Source organism: Pseudogymnoascus verrucosus (genome assembly GCF_001662655.1).
Source record: "Pseudogymnoascus verrucosus strain UAMH 10579 unplaced genomic scaffold scaffold_11, whole genome shotgun sequence".
NCBI classification, from domain to species: Eukaryota; Fungi; Ascomycota; class Leotiomycetes; order Thelebolales; family Thelebolaceae; genus Pseudogymnoascus; species Pseudogymnoascus verrucosus.
This window is the reverse complement of record NW_017263662.1, coordinates 163,030-180,867: the sequence shown is the minus strand read 5'-3', so window position 1 is coordinate 180,867 and position 17,838 is coordinate 163,030. Positions and strand designations below refer to the sequence as shown.

At 53.2% G+C, this 17,838-nt stretch overlaps 6 protein-coding genes and 1 non-coding gene across 7 annotated transcripts; 2 read left to right on the top strand and 5 right to left on the bottom strand.

Moving 5' to 3' along the window:
- Positions 1-104: 104 nt before the first annotated feature.
- VE01_03519 (uncharacterized protein) lies at positions 105-2,899 on the bottom strand. The gene is made up of 7 exons (XM_018273006.2): positions 2,486-2,899; positions 2,191-2,434; positions 1,732-2,137; positions 1,489-1,664; positions 1,237-1,436; positions 912-1,183; positions 105-822 (listed from the first exon to the last, which is right to left on the bottom strand). The coding sequence occupies exons 1-7, from the start codon at positions 2,819-2,821 to the stop codon at positions 375-377; spliced, it is 2,082 nt and encodes a 693-aa protein (XP_018132202.1). The 5' UTR covers positions 2,822-2,899; the 3' UTR covers positions 105-374.
- A 454-nt stretch (positions 2,900-3,353) lies between these two features.
- On the bottom strand, positions 3,354-5,238 carry VE01_03518 (uncharacterized protein; the record flags this gene model as incomplete). The annotated part of the gene is made up of 2 exons (XM_018273005.1): positions 3,354-4,928; positions 4,981-5,238. The coding sequence occupies 2 exons, from the start codon at positions 5,236-5,238 to the stop codon at positions 3,354-3,356; spliced, it is 1,833 nt and encodes a 610-aa protein (XP_018132201.1).
- A 144-nt stretch (positions 5,239-5,382) lies between these two features.
- VE01_03517 lies at positions 5,383-5,469 on the bottom strand (the record flags this gene model as incomplete). The annotated part of the gene is made up of 1 exon: positions 5,383-5,469. It is a non-coding gene; the product is annotated as a tRNA-Val (tRNA).
- A 690-nt stretch (positions 5,470-6,159) lies between these two features.
- Positions 6,160-8,478, bottom strand: NOP7 (mRNA-binding ribosome synthesis protein nop7). The gene is made up of 2 exons (XM_018273004.2): positions 8,379-8,478; positions 6,160-8,322 (listed from the first exon to the last, which is right to left on the bottom strand). The coding sequence occupies exons 1-2, from the start codon at positions 8,398-8,400 to the stop codon at positions 6,302-6,304; spliced, it is 2,043 nt and encodes a 680-aa protein (XP_018132203.1). The 5' UTR covers positions 8,401-8,478; the 3' UTR covers positions 6,160-6,301.
- Positions 8,479-8,635: 157 nt separating this feature from the next.
- Positions 8,636-10,268, top strand: VE01_03515 (uncharacterized protein). The gene is made up of 3 exons (XM_018273003.2): positions 8,636-8,865; positions 8,914-9,181; positions 9,236-10,268. The coding sequence occupies exons 1-3, from the start codon at positions 8,715-8,717 to the stop codon at positions 10,089-10,091; spliced, it is 1,275 nt and encodes a 424-aa protein (XP_018132205.2). The 5' UTR covers positions 8,636-8,714; the 3' UTR covers positions 10,092-10,268.
- A 688-nt stretch (positions 10,269-10,956) lies between these two features.
- On the top strand, positions 10,957-14,915 carry VE01_03514 (uncharacterized protein; the record flags this gene model as incomplete). The annotated part of the gene is made up of 1 exon (XM_018273002.2): positions 10,957-14,915. Exon 1 carries the CDS (start codon positions 11,106-11,108, stop codon positions 14,913-14,915), a length of 3,810 nt encoding a protein of 1,269 aa, XP_018132204.1. The 5' UTR covers positions 10,957-11,105.
- VE01_03513 (uncharacterized protein) lies at positions 14,841-17,817 on the bottom strand. The gene is made up of 3 exons (XM_018273001.2): positions 17,275-17,817; positions 15,490-17,219; positions 14,841-15,427 (listed from the first exon to the last, which is right to left on the bottom strand). Exons 1-3 carry the CDS (start codon positions 17,477-17,479, stop codon positions 15,257-15,259), a joined length of 2,106 nt encoding a protein of 701 aa, XP_018132207.1. The 5' UTR covers positions 17,480-17,817; the 3' UTR covers positions 14,841-15,256.
- Between the last annotated feature and the right edge of the window lie 21 nt (positions 17,818-17,838).

Sequence of the window (17,838 nt, the reverse complement as noted above, 5' to 3'; positions counted from 1 at the left end):
GAACGTAAGTAAGTTAATTTTACAAATAGGAGAAGAAGGCGCAAGCTCTGGGATAGTCTGTAGGCGTGGCATGGTACACAAGTGGCACAAGAGAAAGAGATAGTGTAGATATTATATATAGATGTCTTGTCTGGATTGTGGTCCGGCATCCCCCTCACGTCCACTCCCCAAAAGTCACCGCTCTCGGACTGTATCAGCACATTGATTTAGTCAACTTGTAACAAAAATATAGATAGAACATGCATTAGCAAGAATAGCCTCCAATGTAACTATTTCTCTGCATATTCCTCAGTACAGTCTGTGTTGGAAGAAACAATACCGAAAACCTTTCCAGCAAGCCTCCAATATCTCACAAAGCCCGTCATTCAGCACACCTAGTGCTCACAGAAGAAATACTCGACACCCTCCCACTCCTGCTCCGCCTTCTCATGGAACCGACTCCTAACATTCATCAGCTCCTCGCGATGGTGCCTCGCCTCCTCCACCGTCATCAGCCCCTGCGTCGCAAGCCCATTCTCTCTCACCATCTCCATAATCTCAGTCGGCAGCTTCCGGTCCGCCGTTTGGCCACCTTCTTGTTTCTGGGACTTCTTAGCTGGGCCGCGTTCCGCGATCAGCTCCAAGAGCTCCGGCGGCATGTTGCCGGTGTTTGCGTCTGCGCCGTTGCCAAAAACGGCCTCGGCCCACCAGTCTTGCTGCTGTGGTGGGACGTTGCCGGTTGAAATGATGCGTTGGTGGGGGTCGACGAGCCAGAGCGCGATGAAGCGTCTGTGGCCTGGCTTGGTTGGGTCTTGGAGTTTGAAGGGGGAGACCCTGTGGTGGCTGCGTGACAGTGTTTGTTAGCTTGACAATGCTCGACAGATGCTCCTGTAGAATTGGTCCGCTTGAGGGATGGGGGGTTAGGTACGTACAACACGTTAGGGAAAGCAAGCAGACGCCCCTGTCGGGTCTCGGCACTTCCGTAGTGCTGGAGACAGGAACTCGCTCCATCACTTGACTGGCTGAGCTGAGTTCCATACACACGCTCGAGCCAGTTGAATTGATTCTGGCCGGCAATACCCTGCAGTTCGTCTTGGTCGTACGTGGTTTGCATGCGGAAGGACAGGTGACTGGGCGTCACGTTCTCACTGTCAAGGTAGAACAGAGCTGTGGCGCAGATACGCTCGTTGATTTGACCTTCAACCTACACCATCACATTTAGTAAGCTTCAGGGGCTTGTCTTGCGAGAGAACTTACATGCCAGCCGCCCATGGGGAAGTCGGGCTTCTCAGGCGTGAGCTCAATGGTAGCCATCTTGACAATAACTTGGAGCCCGCTCTCCTTGAATTTTTGGCGAATGCTCTCTTGGCACAGATAGTTGACTTTTTCCTCACTATCGGGTTCGGTGAGCACTGGATCACGAATCTGTTTCCATTTAAAATCTCGAACATCGTCGGCTGAATTGTTAGCTTCTTCATGTCAACCTCACTTTCTGGGGGCAAATCTCACCTTCCTCGTCTCTTTCCGCGTCCTCCGGCCTCTCTTCGCCCCACTGGCGCTCTTCGTCTCTGCTATTGTACCGTCTCTCCTCTCTAATCTGCTCCCAATCGGATTCGGTAAGCTCATAATTCTCCTCTGCTAGCACTTCGGCACTATATGGCTCCCATAATGCTTCATCTTCATCACTATACAGAGAAAAGAAAAGGAAATTAGCATTCGGGACGAAGAGCCTCAGTTTAGGGACACACTTACTCGCCGCTATCAGGCACGGAGAAGCGCGATTTTTGCCGCCCGACTGGGGGGAGGGTTTTTTGTTTATAATCGTGTACGGACAGGAACTGGTCCCATGCCGGAATAGCCGTGTCAATAAGCTTCTCTATGGTGCGGTAGATGCTAGGATATTTCTTTGGATGGAGGTTGTTGATGTAGCTCGTAAACTTCACAGTCCCGTCTTCTTGGAAAGCCAGGTTCGCTGGCAGCCATTGATACGTATCAGACCAGTATTCAAAAGGGATACCACTGCCTCCTTGATCATATGACACGTTAGGATCAGGTAAATCTCTTTTGCGTGCCGCCCGAGCAGGTTCGCCCTTGCCAGCCCACAATTCGATCGCGTCGGATACCCCGACAACTTCTTCCTGGAAAAAGTTCGATTTTCCTTGATGTCGGCATTAGCTTGATGCTACACCTGGAGGCCATTGGATATCATACCATAGATAAAGGGGTACATGGAAGGGTGAACCAAGTCCTGAACCTTTTCATCGCTGCGTGGATGCCAGTCGACATCAGACGCCTGATCGGCCCTTAGCTGGTCAAATGCAGCGCGGAGCTCTTTCTGCAGTTCCGGGGTCACAATCGTGTCAGACTTGACAATCGTATTGCCATCAGAATCGAGGGTGGGGATCAGGCCCGTACGCTCGAAGTGGGCAGCTTTCTCCCTCAACTCCTTGATGCACTAATTCAGATGTTAATGACTTGAAATCCCCAAACTAATAGGTTCACATACGTAGTCAAAGGCAGCTGCTGAAATGATGTGTGCACGTGGCATGGAAACCTTGATGTCACCAACTCTGGCCTCAACTACTTGTGTGAATAGCTTGTCCTCATGTTGCTCCAGCGCCTCCTTCCGCCATTTGCTCACAATCTCCTCGTTGAAGACCTTCTTGTGCCAGTCAACTTTGTCAGACAAGCGGTCCATCAATACCATCATGAATACTTCGCGGACAGGCAAAAGCTCCGAGTCGGCGCCAAAGCAGTTACCATGGGCACCAAGAGGGTATATAGGTCCATCATTGTTATAATAGCGCAGGTCAATATTGATGCCTGGGTATTCGTGCGACATTGCTGTAGAAATCGACTGAGGACGAGATGCGTGTAGTGTGCTCTGGCGTGAGGATACAGAGAAGAATGATGAAGAGTGACCGGAATAAATAAGAGCTGCGACGCCACATTGGCGTCTCTTTATACTTCTAAACATACGCAGTGGGGTAGGCAAGGCAATCCCGCGGCGATGCATTGTTGATGGGACCAGCAGCCTAGACGGCCCACTTGATTGTGAGGCAGCAATGGCCTGCCTACGATATATATACTTTTATGTAGATTTATATGCATTGACATTTATCTATATTTATTGTTGTTCCTGACATTGTCATTTCACAATCCTTGGCTGGCGGGTTCATTGTTGTTTGGCGTTTCGCACTATTGGAGCTATTTTCAGGCAGAGGGAGCCTTTGTGGACTAGCGCTGGGGGGTCCGACGCTGCTTACAACCGCGACCAAACTGGCCAAAAGGGGAAGACCAAACCATCACCAAAACTTGTGACGAAGATTTATGTGAGTTGCCCCAACTGAATTGCATGTCTGCCTATTTCTACTTCAAAAATATTCAGTTTTGAGAGAATCGCTCATTCCCTCTTCCTCGCTCTCATCCCCAGCCACGCTTTCATCCACAGCACCACTCCCACCCCTTCCCCTCTTCTTCCTCAACCCTTCATCAACACCCCTCCAACCTGGTCTCCTCTTCACCATCACCCCGAACCCGTCTCTGTGCACCGCCCCGATCATATCTTCCTCCTCGTCCATCTTCTGTATCTCCTCTTTCCCCATCCTATGATTTATCCTCAAATGATCCCTCACAGCCCTCTCGCTATTGAATCCCCTCTGATACCTTTCGCACTCCTGGAGAGGGCAATAAGCCGCGTAGATCCCAAACTTCTCAACCGCGCTCCTCTCATCCATTCTCGATCTTGACTCGCGGCTACGCGAGCGACTCCTCGGCCTGCTTTCAGGGCGAGCAGACCTAGATCTCCTCGGCGCTGGTGCTTCCTCCACCGTCTCTTCTTCCTCCTCCTCTTCGCTCATCTCCCCAAAATCAAGAACCTCCTCTGGCACATACATCTCCTCCTTCACCTCCCCACCCATCACTCCCTCCGTCAACACCCTAACCCCCATCCCCTCCCCAAACAGCGTCGCGCACCTCCTCCCCGCCCTCTCCACCACATCCTCCGGCCACCCCACCAACGCCGCCGCCCCAATAACCTCGCTCCAATCCCTCGTCCCCAGCCTCGCTCGACTCCCCCGACTCGAACTCCTGCTCCGGCTGCGACTCATACTCCGACTCCGCGACCTAGATTGCGTCGAGCGCGATGTCGAGCTCCGCGGCGAGTCAACCGCAAAGGGGATGGACTTATGCTGCTCCCTCGCAATACGCACCAGCATCTCCGTCTGCGTCTCCCCGGGTAGCGGGGCATGAACTTTCTTCTTCCTGCCGCGATTAGATTTCTTCGGCGGGCTCGCAGCAGCGAGGGGGTGCGGCTGGTCAGAGATCACGCGTCTCGGGCGGCCCTGGCGGCGTTTCGGGGAGTCGGGGGTGCTGGGCACGTCTTCGGGTTCGACGGTTGGGAAGAGCGGGTCGGCGGTGGGGGAGGGGGAACGGTCAGGGCGGAGACAGGCGCGGCGGGAGATTTGGAGCGCGGTGAGGAGGTTGTCGAGGCGGGCGATGGTGTGGCGGATTGTAGGGCGGAGGAGGCGCGCGGAGCGGTCGTCGTCGGCGGAGATGATGGGTTTGGAGGGTGGGGGGTGTGAGAGGGATGGTTGGGCGGGTGCTTCTGAGTCGGTGGGGTAGTGGTCGTCTTCTTTTGGGTTTTCTTCTTGGGCTTCTTGGGAATTGCTGTCGCTTTCTGCGTCGCTACTGATTTGTAATGCCTCGTCACTCTCCCACTTCCTCCTCTCAAACGTGTTTTTGGCAAATTTAAGCATCACGCCTGTAAGGACCTCCTCCATCTCCCGGCTCGGCTTCTCTTCCTCCACCCTCTTCAACGTAAACTCCTCGTCTGCCTTTGGCCTCTCGCTCCTGGGCACAATCTCCGGCTCAAGCGGCCACGCCGTCCACCTCTCCGGCGGCACAAAATTCTTCCCATCATCACCAACTTCCGCCGGGCGCCAGCGCTCCTACTCTCCGTCAGTAACCCGGAAAAAAAAATCGCTGCAGGAACACACGCACCTTGCTGGCCCACGGCTTCGCGTCTATCACGAGATCGGGGTCATATAAAGACTTCTTCATCACGTGCGCGTTGTATAAATGTGCTGATAGATCCTGCGCCTCGAGCTTGACCAGGGACTCCGCAAGGGCAATCTCGTCCTCGTTGAAGGTACGCCATGTTGATTTCGGGCCCTTGAAGCGGCCGGGGCGAGCGGGAGACGCGATATCGGTTTCAGAGACATCGGTCCTATACTCTGTGTACTCGGTATCGGAATCCATATTTCCTATCCCATGAGGCTGATGCTGGAGACGATCAACAGGCAGGTACATAAGAAGCTTTGGTGGGGCGCGGCCGCACTAAGTAGAACGCCGGTTGGAGCCCACGTCGACGAATTAAAAAATGCAAAAAAATATCAAAAGAATTGACCAGGCTGGGGTTCGATCCCAGGACCTTTTCGGGACATATTGAAATGTTAACGAAACGTGATAACCAACTACACCACCCGGCCGTTGTTTTTGATGTCAAGTGGAAGCTTATTGATACTTTTATGTCAATTTAATATCAATATTTTTATTAGGCTCTACGGGTTTTTACTGTCGGGAGCCACGCATTGGCATATATATGTAGACGGGAATTGATAGTGAAATACAGTTGGTAGACTCTGTCTATTTTAATTAATTTGGCTGATGTGATAAATTGCTGCCGTGAGTAGTTAATTTTATTTTGGATTGTTGGTTGCTGTGATAATTTACAGTGACAATAATTCATACGCATTATTTTTGAGGTTAGGACTAATTGTGACCATATTTTTTACTCACAGCTACTGTAAACACATAAAACAATGACAGAATCTGGTATAATTTACGGGCCTATAGACTCTATCGTAGCAAAGGCAAACAAATCAGTTTTTTAATGAGATGTTGCTATGCGTCACTGACGTAATTGAAGAGGTTCGTAGCTTCCTTCTATGGCCGCACGGAACAATTACATCCAAGGAAGGCACGGCCCAGGGAAAGTACGGGGTATCGCATCGTGCCTTCCTCATGGCTACTGCAAGTTCAATTATAGAAGGAAGGTGCTACTCCTCCCGTCCTGCCTTCCTGTTTATGCTCCTCATTCCATAGGAGCGTGGGGTGCAATATCACATCAATAGCTCCAACCGAGCCTTGCAATCACAAAAGCACGACGACAGGCTCATACTGCGAATAAGGACATTTTACTGCAACTTTAAGCTACAGAGGCCATGAAGCCGTAAAATCTCCGAACAAATGCTACGCAAACATGTCCCATTTTTCCACAACGCCGCCCGAAAAGTGACACCCCGTAAAAAGCTACCCCCCTCTACTCTCTAACACCTCCCTTCCCGGACTTCTCGATCTTCCGTCTCTTCGCGCGCAGTCCCTCCGCCTCCTTCTCCTTCTCCTTGTTACTATACACCATCTTCTCCAGGATCTTGCGCTTGCGTCGACTCAGCATCATCTTGCCGCGCTCCAGCTCCTCGTCCTCCTCTTCCCTCGCCTTGGACAGCTTCTTCCGCGCGTCGGCCTTGGCCTTTGTCCGCGGGTCGACCTTGGTCTCCTTCAGCGGCACGCCGGTCATCTCGGCCTCGAGCTCCTTCTGCCTCTGTACAGCTGCAGTCGTAGCCTCATCCTCAGACTCCTGGTCCTCCTCGGCGTCAGAGAAGCCGCCGAACGTAGCGTCCTTGGCAACCTCCTCCTCGTCATCCTCCTCATCAGAGCCAGCAACCTCCATACCCGCAGCCGAAGCATCGATATCAATATTCGCCACCTCAGCAGCAGTAAGCTCCTCGGCCTCCTCCTCCTCATCCTCTTCATCCTCCTCATCATCGGTATCAGCCTCCAACTCCTCATTCTCACGCTCCTGCTCATCAAGCGGTGCACTTGGATCATACGCTCCACGGACCTTCTTGACGAACGGACTCAAATGCGGCGGCAGCTGTGCACCCGGTGCGTACAGATCCGCGCGCTTGAGCTCCTCCTCGTTAATGCTATCCCACACCCACTGCGGCTGGACGTAGATGCGGCCCGGGACCCTCGAGCCCTTGACGAGCGTCTGCGCGGACTGGTTATCCTCGTCCTCGACCTGGCGCGGCGGCCTGTCGACGACCTGGTGCGTGATGGACGGGTCGAGCTCGTTGTGCGTGAATGCGCCGGCGCCGAGGACGGCGTCCCACCCGATGCGCTTGCATCCGAATGCGCGCAGGATGAACTCGAGGGGTTGGCGGGGCGTCTCGCGGGAGAGGAAGAAGGTGTAGTTGGAGAAGAGGGTGGAGGGGTCGGTGGAGGAGTAGGAAGGCTGCGGGAGGATGTCTCCGCCTGGTGCGACGGGGACGAACTTGTCAAGCGCGTCGGTTGCTCCATCGGCGTCTTCCATGTCGGCGTCGGCCTTGGAGGCCAATTCCTTGGCCTTCTCCTCTGGGACGTTCAGCTGGGCCATCAGTTTGTCGATCTCGACTTGGAGCTTGGCGTCGGGCTTCGCATTTCTTTGCTCCTCGCTGGTCAGGCCGAACTTGGGCTGCTCAATCGGTCCAACTGAGTTTCCTTCCAGGGTGAAAGCACCGAGCTCAGCACCTTGGTCGTCGCTCTCCTTGTCGAACTTGGGGGGGTAGGCGAGGCCTAATGAGGTGTAGAGCCTGTAGTTGACGAATCCGAGAAGGGTTTGGTAGAACTCCACAAAGGTTCCCATTATCCTGAAATCGACATCTCCAGTGACACGCTGGTTGAACTTGTATGGCACCAACCAGAGGATATCCTGTCCTTGAATGGTGGCCTGGTAGTAGATGCCCTTGATAGACAGGAACGACTTGCGCAGGCTGTGCGACACAATCAGGTAGTGCTCGAACTCGAGAACCAACTTCTCGCATCTCGCAATCATCTTGGCTGGGACGGAGTCCGTGGATGGGAGGTTGGCAAAGAGGAAGAGCATGGACAAGCAGTCGTCCAAATCTCTCAAGGCGTCGATGAATGTGGGGTAGCGCTCTCTGATGACATGGTCCAGGGTGTACTTGGCCCGGCCAGTCTTCTCAGGCCTGGACGCATTGCGCTCAAGTCTGGAAGCATTGTGTGCGTCGCCTCTGCCGAGGGCCCTTGCAATCTTCTTCTCGAGAGCCTTCTGGTCGCGGAACTTCTGGAGGAGCGGCTCGTGGAGCAGGTACTGGATGTCCTTGGTGTAGTAAAAGGTGGTCGCTGCGTGCGAGGTGCTCGAGGCCTTCTTCTTGTTGCGCGGCTCGCGGGGGTAGATTCCCTTCCAGATGCAGAGTTTGCGAAAATCCGGGAGACTGATCTGAAGCTTTCGGACAGCCTGCGTTCTGGTGATGAAGTTCTTGGCCTGGCCAGAAGTTCCTGTTTGGTTGTGTTAGAGAAAATAATTTCGAATCAATGGCAAATGTAAGTCTTACCCTTCTTCTTTATTCTAGCCATTATTACTGTAATTGTTTGTAGAGCGTAGAACCTTGATCTCTTGGCTCTGTGGACTTGAGATAAGAAGGTCGTCTTTTTTCAAAAGTTCGCGAGGAAGAAATCGAATCCCAACTTTCTGTATCAAGGTCTTATCTAATTGGCTCATCGGCTCACCGCCCGCGCACAGACCACATCCTATCAATCGCGGGTTCAGGACAGTTACATACGACTGAAGCCTCCGAGCGTGGACTGAGGTGTTCAAGTCAGTTATTTTACGAATTTATGCGCAGCACGGCAATGGTTTTACTTTGTCAAAGAACTCCATTTGCATATAGATGAATGCGATGAAGATTGACAAGCAGACAGCCTCGCTCTTTGGGGCGGCGGCTGTCTTGCGCCTGGTCCTTTTTACAGCATTTCCGACTCTCCCAGACACCCTGACGGGCCGAGTCGAGATATCGACGCCGGTGACCAGCTTTAAGAGACGTAAGTGTTATTTTGAGGTTGTGATATCAGGTTCTAACTGTCTATTAGTCCAAGAAGGCCTCTTCCTCTATAACCACAATGTCTCCCCATACGATGGCGGGGTGTACCATCAGGCGCCCCTTCTCCTGCCATTCTTCTCACTCCTCCCAAACTACGCGTCATGGCCGATATTTACGAATATAATATACATATTGGTGGATCTACTGAGCGCTGTGGCTCTTATGAAGATTGCTGAGTCCGGAGAATCCGTTTCCACAAAGCACTACACATCCCCTCGAAAGGACAGGAGGTGGAGCAGCACCAAAATTGCGGCCTTGTAAGACCTCTCGCCAACCAGACTTGACTTTTCATGCTGACAATAGCGTTATAGCTTCTTATTTAACCCCTTTACTCTTGCGACCTGCATTGGTCGCCCCACAAGCGTCTTCACGACTTGCGCCATCCTCCACGCCATCGCGAAGGCTGTAAATGGGGCGTCGTTCACAAGCATGTTCGCCATTGCCTTTGCATCATACCTATCCATGTATCCGCTCCTACTTCTTCCGCCTCTAGTGCTACTTTGCTACGACAGGCGGCGAGCGACAAAGGTCACAGAGTCCTTGACCAGTTTCGTCTTCAGCACTGTACCAGCTGTGGGAGGGTCCATTTACGCCCTGCTATTCATGTCGTACCAGATCTCCGGATCCTGGGAGTTTATCCCCTCGACATACGGTGTGCAGCTTCTATTGCCTGACTTAACGCCAAATGTCGGACTGTGGTGGTACTTCTTTATCGAAATGTTCGACTCATTCAGGTCCTTCTTCCTCGGTGTTTTCTGGCTGCACCTGTCATCGTACGTTGTAGGTCTCACCATTCGCCTTCGCGGACAGCCACTCTTCATCATCACCACGCTGCTTGGGCTATTTGCCATCTTCAAGCCATACCCATCCATCTCAGACACGTCGCTCTTCCTGGCCTTGGTGCCACTGTACCGCCACGTGTTTCCCCTGATGAGGTACAGCTACTTGGCGACGTCAACGATATTATACGCCACTGCTCTGGGACCAGCGTTCTACTACCTGTGGATTTATGCTGGTAGTGGGAATGCCAACTTCTTCTATGCCATTACGCTGGTGTGGAGTCTTGGGATGAGTATTCTGGTGGCGGATATCTTGTTTGCGGTTCTGAGGGATGAGTGGGAGGTTGAGAGGCCGGAGATGATTGGGAAGGAGGTTACGCAGATATAGAAGACCGCGGCTGTAGGAACTCCCGTGGCAAAGCTTCCAAATGGAAAGTGTATATATATATGAAAATTAAGATGGATGGGTCTTAGTTAATATCAAATACTTGATGCAAATAGTTCTTAGGAACCCGTATTCTGCAACGTTGACAGAATAACAAAATACGTCCTGGGACATCCGGCACCAAACAAGCAAATCCGGTCGTATTTGGCAAGCCTCTAGGGCAAGAACATTGCCCTGTTCGATAATGGGATCAAGGGTGTTGTGTTTCAATCGTGATCACTCTTGTCAATATTTCCGCCTGTTACCTTAAAATCTTCTCACCGTCGTGCAATTCTCGTTGTCAGCTAATTATGCCACCGCCAACTCAACCTGCTGTAGCCAGTTTGACCATGCTGCCACCACCCGTACCAACAAAGCTACTGGCCCCTCAACGCAATCTTCGAACCGCTTGATGGGCAATCTGCTCGGTGGGCTCTTACAGGGTTGTGGGGCTTGAGAGTTGCGCTCTGTATATCGCTGTCGCCCTACTTATACCAGCCGCCCCTCTAACTTTGGTCTGCTCTCCGAACCTATCATTATCTCATGGGTTGAGCCGAAACAAAGTGTCTGACCTTCCATAAAGTTGATATCTACTCCGATATATATGCTCGAATCCCACATCTAAATATTAACAATAGCCAGTCAGACGGGCCGGTACGGGTACGGGGCGTTTATCGGCCGGCAACCCTTATCGGGAATCATGACCCGTGCACCCGTCAAACTAACCTTACTGCATGGATGCTAGCCCCCTACCCTCAGCATGGTCCATGCTTGTCATGCTGCAGTGTAGCTTGCCGAGCCGTAATTTAGTAGACCATGCTGCCGCTTTCACGAGCTTCACTGTGCCCGAATGACTGTATGGATCCTTATTGCTCAAGAGTCTCGCAGAACATGAATAATAGCTACGCCCTTTGAGCTTACGAAATGCTCTGATCGAATTTGAGATCGTCAAGTTATCCCAAATGTGCTGGTCACAAAATGACCGACGCCTTGGGCCGAGTGGCTATGACCACCCCGTCAGATCCTCGAAGAAACCATGCTACCCCGCCTGGCACTACAGCGATGAGGAACAGATATAGTGTAGCCAGTGATGAGGCTGGTGAATCTAGCTCACGAAATAGCGAACAACAAGACCGGTCGACCGACGACACCTATAAGCCTGTCGACCCCTCACTCACCGACCTCGGAAGGAACAGCCATGGCAGAGGGAGCCATCGAAGCCACAGGAGCAGAACGTCTGGCGGTTTTCTCCTCTCCGATAATACATTTTTCGAGCCGCCGGTACACGAAACTCGAGCATCGATAGGGAACCAGCTTACTCCCCCCAGAAAGCGACAACAACGGCGCGATCCAAAGGGGAAGGTTCCTGTCAGACCCAAGACGGATCAGACAAATGGAGGGAGCCCGTTGGCAACACATGTAAGACAGGCAGACGCCCAAGATAAGGCTCATACGGATGGCACGAATACGGAAGAGAATGCGGGCCAGGTCAACGTCGGCAAGACGATCCAAACTGGGCTGGACGTGGACTCTGCACAGATTGTGAATCTCGCCCTCAACCTGAGCGAGAGCAGACGTCAAGCAGCCAGGAGGGTTGTAACAGTTCCATCCCCCCCGACGATCCATGGCTTTGAAGATACCTTTGGAGGAGGAAGCCTGCGGCAGCACCTTCAAGCTCAGAGACGATCGTCACGGAACATCTCACCCAAACCCGACAAAGGAGAGAAATTTGGACCACCCAAGCTAGCACAACCTATAACCAGCCCCCTACAAACTGCATTTACTCAAGATGTCGAGCAAAAGTATCAGTTTTCGGCAGCTACTTTGGCTCGAGCCGAAAAGGCAAAGAACGCCTTTGAGCTTATGGCCCAGTATAGGCGCCTGCTACAATACCTACCTCCATTGAAGTCACATGGTTTGACACCTGTCCCAACCATCAGCCCACCCGGCACGTCAGCAGGAATTCCAGTTAGACTAAATACACTATCACGAGCTAGCACGGCAACGAACAAACAGATTGGCAGGCCCTACAACCCGCTACAATATATTCGCAACAGGAAGGTCAGGGCGAGAGAAAGGCAGCCGATCGATGGAGAAGCGCAGGGCTTTGGCGACGTTGACGATGTTACCGCATGGGTTGACCGTGTGGCAAAACATTGCCCTGGCGATGGTTATGAAATCAGCGACTGCTTGGAACTGCCGCCTCTGGTCCCCGATGAGGCGGAAAGTCAGGCTCATGTCGCTGCCGGGGCTGATCCAAGTAAACCGGCAGTTCCTCCTGTCAAAGTGAAGCGGCCGAGGATTGACTGGATGATCAGTGCGCCGAATATGCTGGCAGACATCGTATGGCTGGAACAGAGTGACAACAAAAAGTTGATTGAGGATAATCGGGAGAGAAAGATATTTCCACCCTCTACAAACCTGGTCAGGCTGCCGACCAGGACGAGCGAAGAGCAACTGCGGCAATTAGAACAGCAGCGACACACGAGTGAGCAAGAGGTTGAAGAATCAGAATCAGCACAGTCGCCCGACGCCAAAGCAAAAATACCCGGAAAACTACACGTGGAAACAAGATTGCCTGCGTTTAACTCTATCCGACGCCCTGGCCATAATGGATCGGATATCAATCATACACCCAAAATCCGACACAAACTGCACAAGATGGCCCGGAAACTGGATAGCACCGGTCCAATAAGGTCCCGTAGCAGGGTAGATTCCGAGTCGTCTGATAGCGATGACTCCCTTTATAATGCTCAAATGCGGAGAGGTCGGAGCGACACGGCAGATAGTTTCGCCCTTAATCGTGGCATCTTGGCGAAGCAGATGTCACAAATGATAGCAAAGGAAACAGACGAGGAATCGAAAGAAGTATCCAAAGAAGTATCGAAAGAAGTCCCTGAAAAGATAGAAGAAGAAAAGAAACCGGCTTCATCTGTCGAGGCGACACCGTCACCTATAACCGCCCCTGCGAAGGCCGAGGAGTCGGACACACTATCACCCCGGAAATTGATCGCAAGGAAGCCAAGACCCGAGTTACATCGTCGGAACTGGTCCCTAAATTATGGAGATAAAGCAGCTCCGTTAGGGAGAAGCAGTCTGGAGGTTCCTGGTCAACGCCCCAGCGAGTGGCCAAGTAGCGACTTGGACACGACAGCTCCAAACTCGCCCGAGTCAAAAGCAGCAAAGTTATTGAACGCTCTTATTCCCAGCATATCCATGGACCTTTCCCCCCCTCACAGCCCATTATCGCCAACTCACAGCCATAGAATGCCCCTTGACCGAGTTCGTTCAAAGATAAGCAGGCTTCGAGAGCGGAGCGCGGAACCACTGGGGCGTCGTCGGAAGGGGGAGTCCGACCTCGATTCAGATCGAAAACTTAGCTTGCAAGAGAGTCCGGGTAGCCCACTTGATCATATACGTTCCCTTAGTCCAAGGAAGAGACCCGTGAAGGGGTCAGTTGATAATACCATCAAGTCACCATCTGCTGCCTCGCTGGCGAGACAGAGACCGAAAGATGGAAGCCCACCTAATATGGCTGGGAAGCCAAAGAGTCGCAACCCTATTGCAAGGGTGAGCAACCTCTTATGGACAAAGGACGATACCAGCGCATCAGATAAACAAGGCGATACCGCCCCTGAAGACACAGACATCGACGAAAATGCCTTCGAATCAAGCAAAGAGGAATCAGAATCAAGCCGAAGAAACTCAATAATGACCGACCAAGGCAGCACCCGCGGCGCCGCCTCCCGCAAAGTCAAAGCCCTCCTCGGCGAAATGTCCACCTTCATCTCCCCCACCGAACGCCGCGGCCGTCCCACAGACTCCCGACACCCAACCCAAATGTCACCCGACTACGACGCCCAAACGCAACAACAAAAAGCTCACGCCAAACACCGTCAAGACCGCCTCGACCGTCTCAAACCACCCCGCATAGACATCCAACGCGCCTCCGGCGACTCCTCCCCCAAAACCACCTCGCGCGATCGCTCTCCACAGGGAAGCCTCCTCCGCGTCCACAGCGCAGACGCACGCTTAAACTCCATCCTCAATATCCCCGGCATAAGCCCCATGCGCACCACCTTCCTCCCCGCCACCGACCTCGCGGCCCTCGCTGCGCGCCGCCCCAGCCTCGGTTCGCGCCCGCGCGACCCCAGTGCGGAACCAACGCACATCACGCGCCAGGATGTCGCGCGGGTGCGCGCCCTTCTGCTGTCCTCGGGAATCAAGGCGAAGGAACTCACGCGTCGCCATAACGAGCTGCGCGATCTCAATAACGCAGCCGCATACCGCTTCGCCACCGTCGCGCAACTAGTCCCAGACCTAGCGCTCGAGCGGGCCCCACGCGCACAAGAACACCTCCTCGCTGCCCGCGTACTGGAGGAGGACATGCGACGCTCCGCCCGCGCGTGGGAAGCAGCCGCTGAGTCGTTCCGGGACGGGAAAATGGCAGAGCTAGAGAAACAAGTAGAATTATTACATGAGAAACTCGATGGGCCGGGCGGGTTGAGCGAGCAGGGTAAGAAAGCGGCGGATGAGGCGGATGAGTTGGCGAAGGAGGTGATGGGGTCGCAGATGTTGAGGGCGAAGGCGCTGGCGGGGGCGATGGATACGATGATGCGGAGGAGGAGGAGGAGGTTTAGGTGGGCGAGACGGGGGGGGTGGGTGTTGGTTGAGTGGGTGCTTGTTGGGGTTATGTGGTGGGCTTGGTTGGTTGTTGTGTTGTTGAGGCTTTTGAGGGGGTTGTTTAGGGGGGTGGTGGGGGTGGGGAGGTGGTTGTTTTGGTTGTGAGGGAGTGATGGACGGACTGGTGGTTTCTTGGGAGATGGGGGGGGGTTAACGATTGTTATGTGTGTATTTTAATAGTAATGGTAATGTGAGATTATGAGATATTGGGAAGAAAAATATTATTGTGCATCCCCAGTAAGGGGCCTGCGTGTTCCGTGGGCTCTGGCCAACATCCGCTCCCCCATCCATCCATCCACATATAAGGTGTGCTAATAGTACAGGAATGTACCATTCTAGCTGCTTAGCTGCTATCTTGCTCAGCGTCTCTTCCTTCCTCCCTTTATACCTACATTTTCTAGGCTATGTCGATGTCCGCTTTACAACAGCAATAAACGACTCGCCGCTCATTCGATCCTCTTCTTCCCTTCCTCGGCGCTCAGGAAGCGGGCTGTGCTCATGCCCCTCTCGTGTCGCGCTACGAGGCCGCCGAGGACTTTGTCTTTGCGGAGCTTGTTGACGGTCTCGTTGTAGCCCTCTGTGGCCCATGGGCGGGGTATGAGTTTAGGCCAGTTGACCTGTGTTGAAGTTAGAATCCAGTCAGGGGACACAGTGTACATAGGGGATAACGAGAACTTACATAAAGCATGCCATTCTTGAAAATAAAGCTCGCGCTCAGCCCACCAACAATGAACCAGAAAATCGTAAACAGCCTCAGCGGCAACACCGCGCTCTCAGGTAACCGTATGGTGAAAATCCCCAGCAGCACGAAGAACACCGCAAAAGCGAGGACATACGGCACAGCCTGGATGATCACAGGCCGCCTATCCACAAACACGGATGTATTCCCAATATTCCCCGTGGCGGGCAGATGCGCGCCCAGGAACAGATCAAACGAGTCCTGCTTCGGCCCATCGAGGAAATTGTTCTTCGCGTACCGCGTGATCGAGTTCGACAGATCCTGCAGCGCGCCGGCCTTGGTGCGGTTCCCCGTGCGCGTGAAATCCGTCTTCAGTGCGCCAGTACCAGAGTATGATTTGGACACCACGTCGGCGTTGTCGGCCCAGATGTTGCGGAAGAGCGACTCGAATGCGGAATCTGAGTTGAAGGTCTCGTCGCGGGGGAGCACGCCAAGGTCGCGCAGCATGCGGTTCAGCGTGTGGCGCGCGAGCATGGATTGCACGACGTTGGTGCGGTCGAGGCAGTCCATGCAGTTTGTGCGGATGATGCTGGTTTGGAGGCTGCGGACGTCGAGGCGGCCCGTGGTGTCGGCGGGCATGTCGGTGGCGCGGAAGTAGGCTTGTTGCTGGAGGGCGCCTTCGAGCTGGTCGAGGAGAAGCTGGGCGCGGTGCCATTGGAGGCCCTTGGTCTCGTTGTGGAAGTCGAAGTAGACGTAGTGGAGGCGGTCGAATTCTTGGCTTCTTGATCGCGATTCCACGAAGTGGAGCTTCTCGTCTGACTTCTCGTCGGCTTGCTGGGATTCCTTGGGAGATGAGAGGAGGAGCTTTACGATTTGCTCGTAGGCTTCCTTCATGCGCTTCTCGCGACCTTTCTGGTTGACCAAGTTGACCAAGTAGTTGTCCCCATAGAGTCGGATTTGCTCGTCGAAATGGGCCTTTGCTGCGCCCACGGCAGATTCGACGCCTCTTACTTGGAGCTTTGGTGTGTAGCTCAGCGTGTTGACCTCCGCCCAGTATACGGGGATACTGCCGCGGGTTTGAACGTAGGACATCACTTGGACCTCTCGGCCGTCGGAGCCCCCTACTTTGCCATTTTGCATGCCACCACCACCGGCAAAGCCACCCAACCCCGCCCCGCTTTCATTGATTATAACGATCTGCTCCGTCTCGTTGAAATTCGACACATGTCCCGACTCGTCAATTCCTCTGGAAAAGTATCTTGTGCCAGCGCGGTGTCTTGATCTACGGGTGATCAGGGCGATTGTTAATGGCATCCCCTTGACGGTCGTAGGTGATATCTCAAGCATGCCAAATATGACAGGCAGGATGAACGGGTCGGCTCCCGGCTGTTGGCCAATCTGTTGCCTGCTTCCTGACGAGCGGAAGTCGATCAGATCCGACTGAATGAATCTGTTCCAGAAAAACCGGTCATCTGCCCGCTTCCACAATGGCTGGCTCTGGTCGATCTGGGCCTGGCGCTGGAAGCTGTTGGTCAAGTCGGATGAGTATGAGAAGTACATCGGTCCTGACTTGATGAAGCCCTTGAGGAGTGTGAGGTAGATATCTTCGTCATTGTCGTGGAGGGGTCGTTCGCGCAACGGCAGAAATTCGGTCGCAATAACTTTGTACACCATGTGCCCCTTCAGTCGGCCCATGGGCTGTGCCTTTGTAATAACAATGATGTATTTATCTAATGGGCAAACATAATTAGCCACGTCCAGCGTCAAGAAGAGGCGCAAACTAACCCAATCGCAATCTGATCATGCCCAGGATACCAGCAATGCTCGAGACACGCTTTCCGCCCAAGACCTTCCCATCATTCAACCTGATATCACCAGTAGGGCGATCCACTACTAAAGTCGCTGCCGAGGGCGAAGAGGGCGATGTGAAGGCATAATGCGACGCCGAGGCGTGGACATTTATATCCCTGAAGGGCAAGCTAGGCGCCATGATGATAGCTGGAGGTTTTGTGTTGGTTGTGAGCTTCGACTATAACATAGGACAGTAATCGGCCTGCATTCCAATTCTCGTAAAATATATTAATACTCGCGAGAATAAGAATCCAATCCTCCTGGTAGCCGTACAGTAACAGAACAGAGATTTAACCGTGACAAGAGATATAGGTGATCTTGATCTTGAGCATGATCAGATTCCAGGGACCGACCAAGGAAACGTGGTGGCCTGGGAAAGTTCTCAGCCTCAGCCTCAGCCTCCCCCAGCCTCACCTAATCTTAAAAGCACGTGCTAATCCACGTGATATGATTGGTATATTCGCACGTGATATAAATCCGCCACATTTGAAGTGGTTG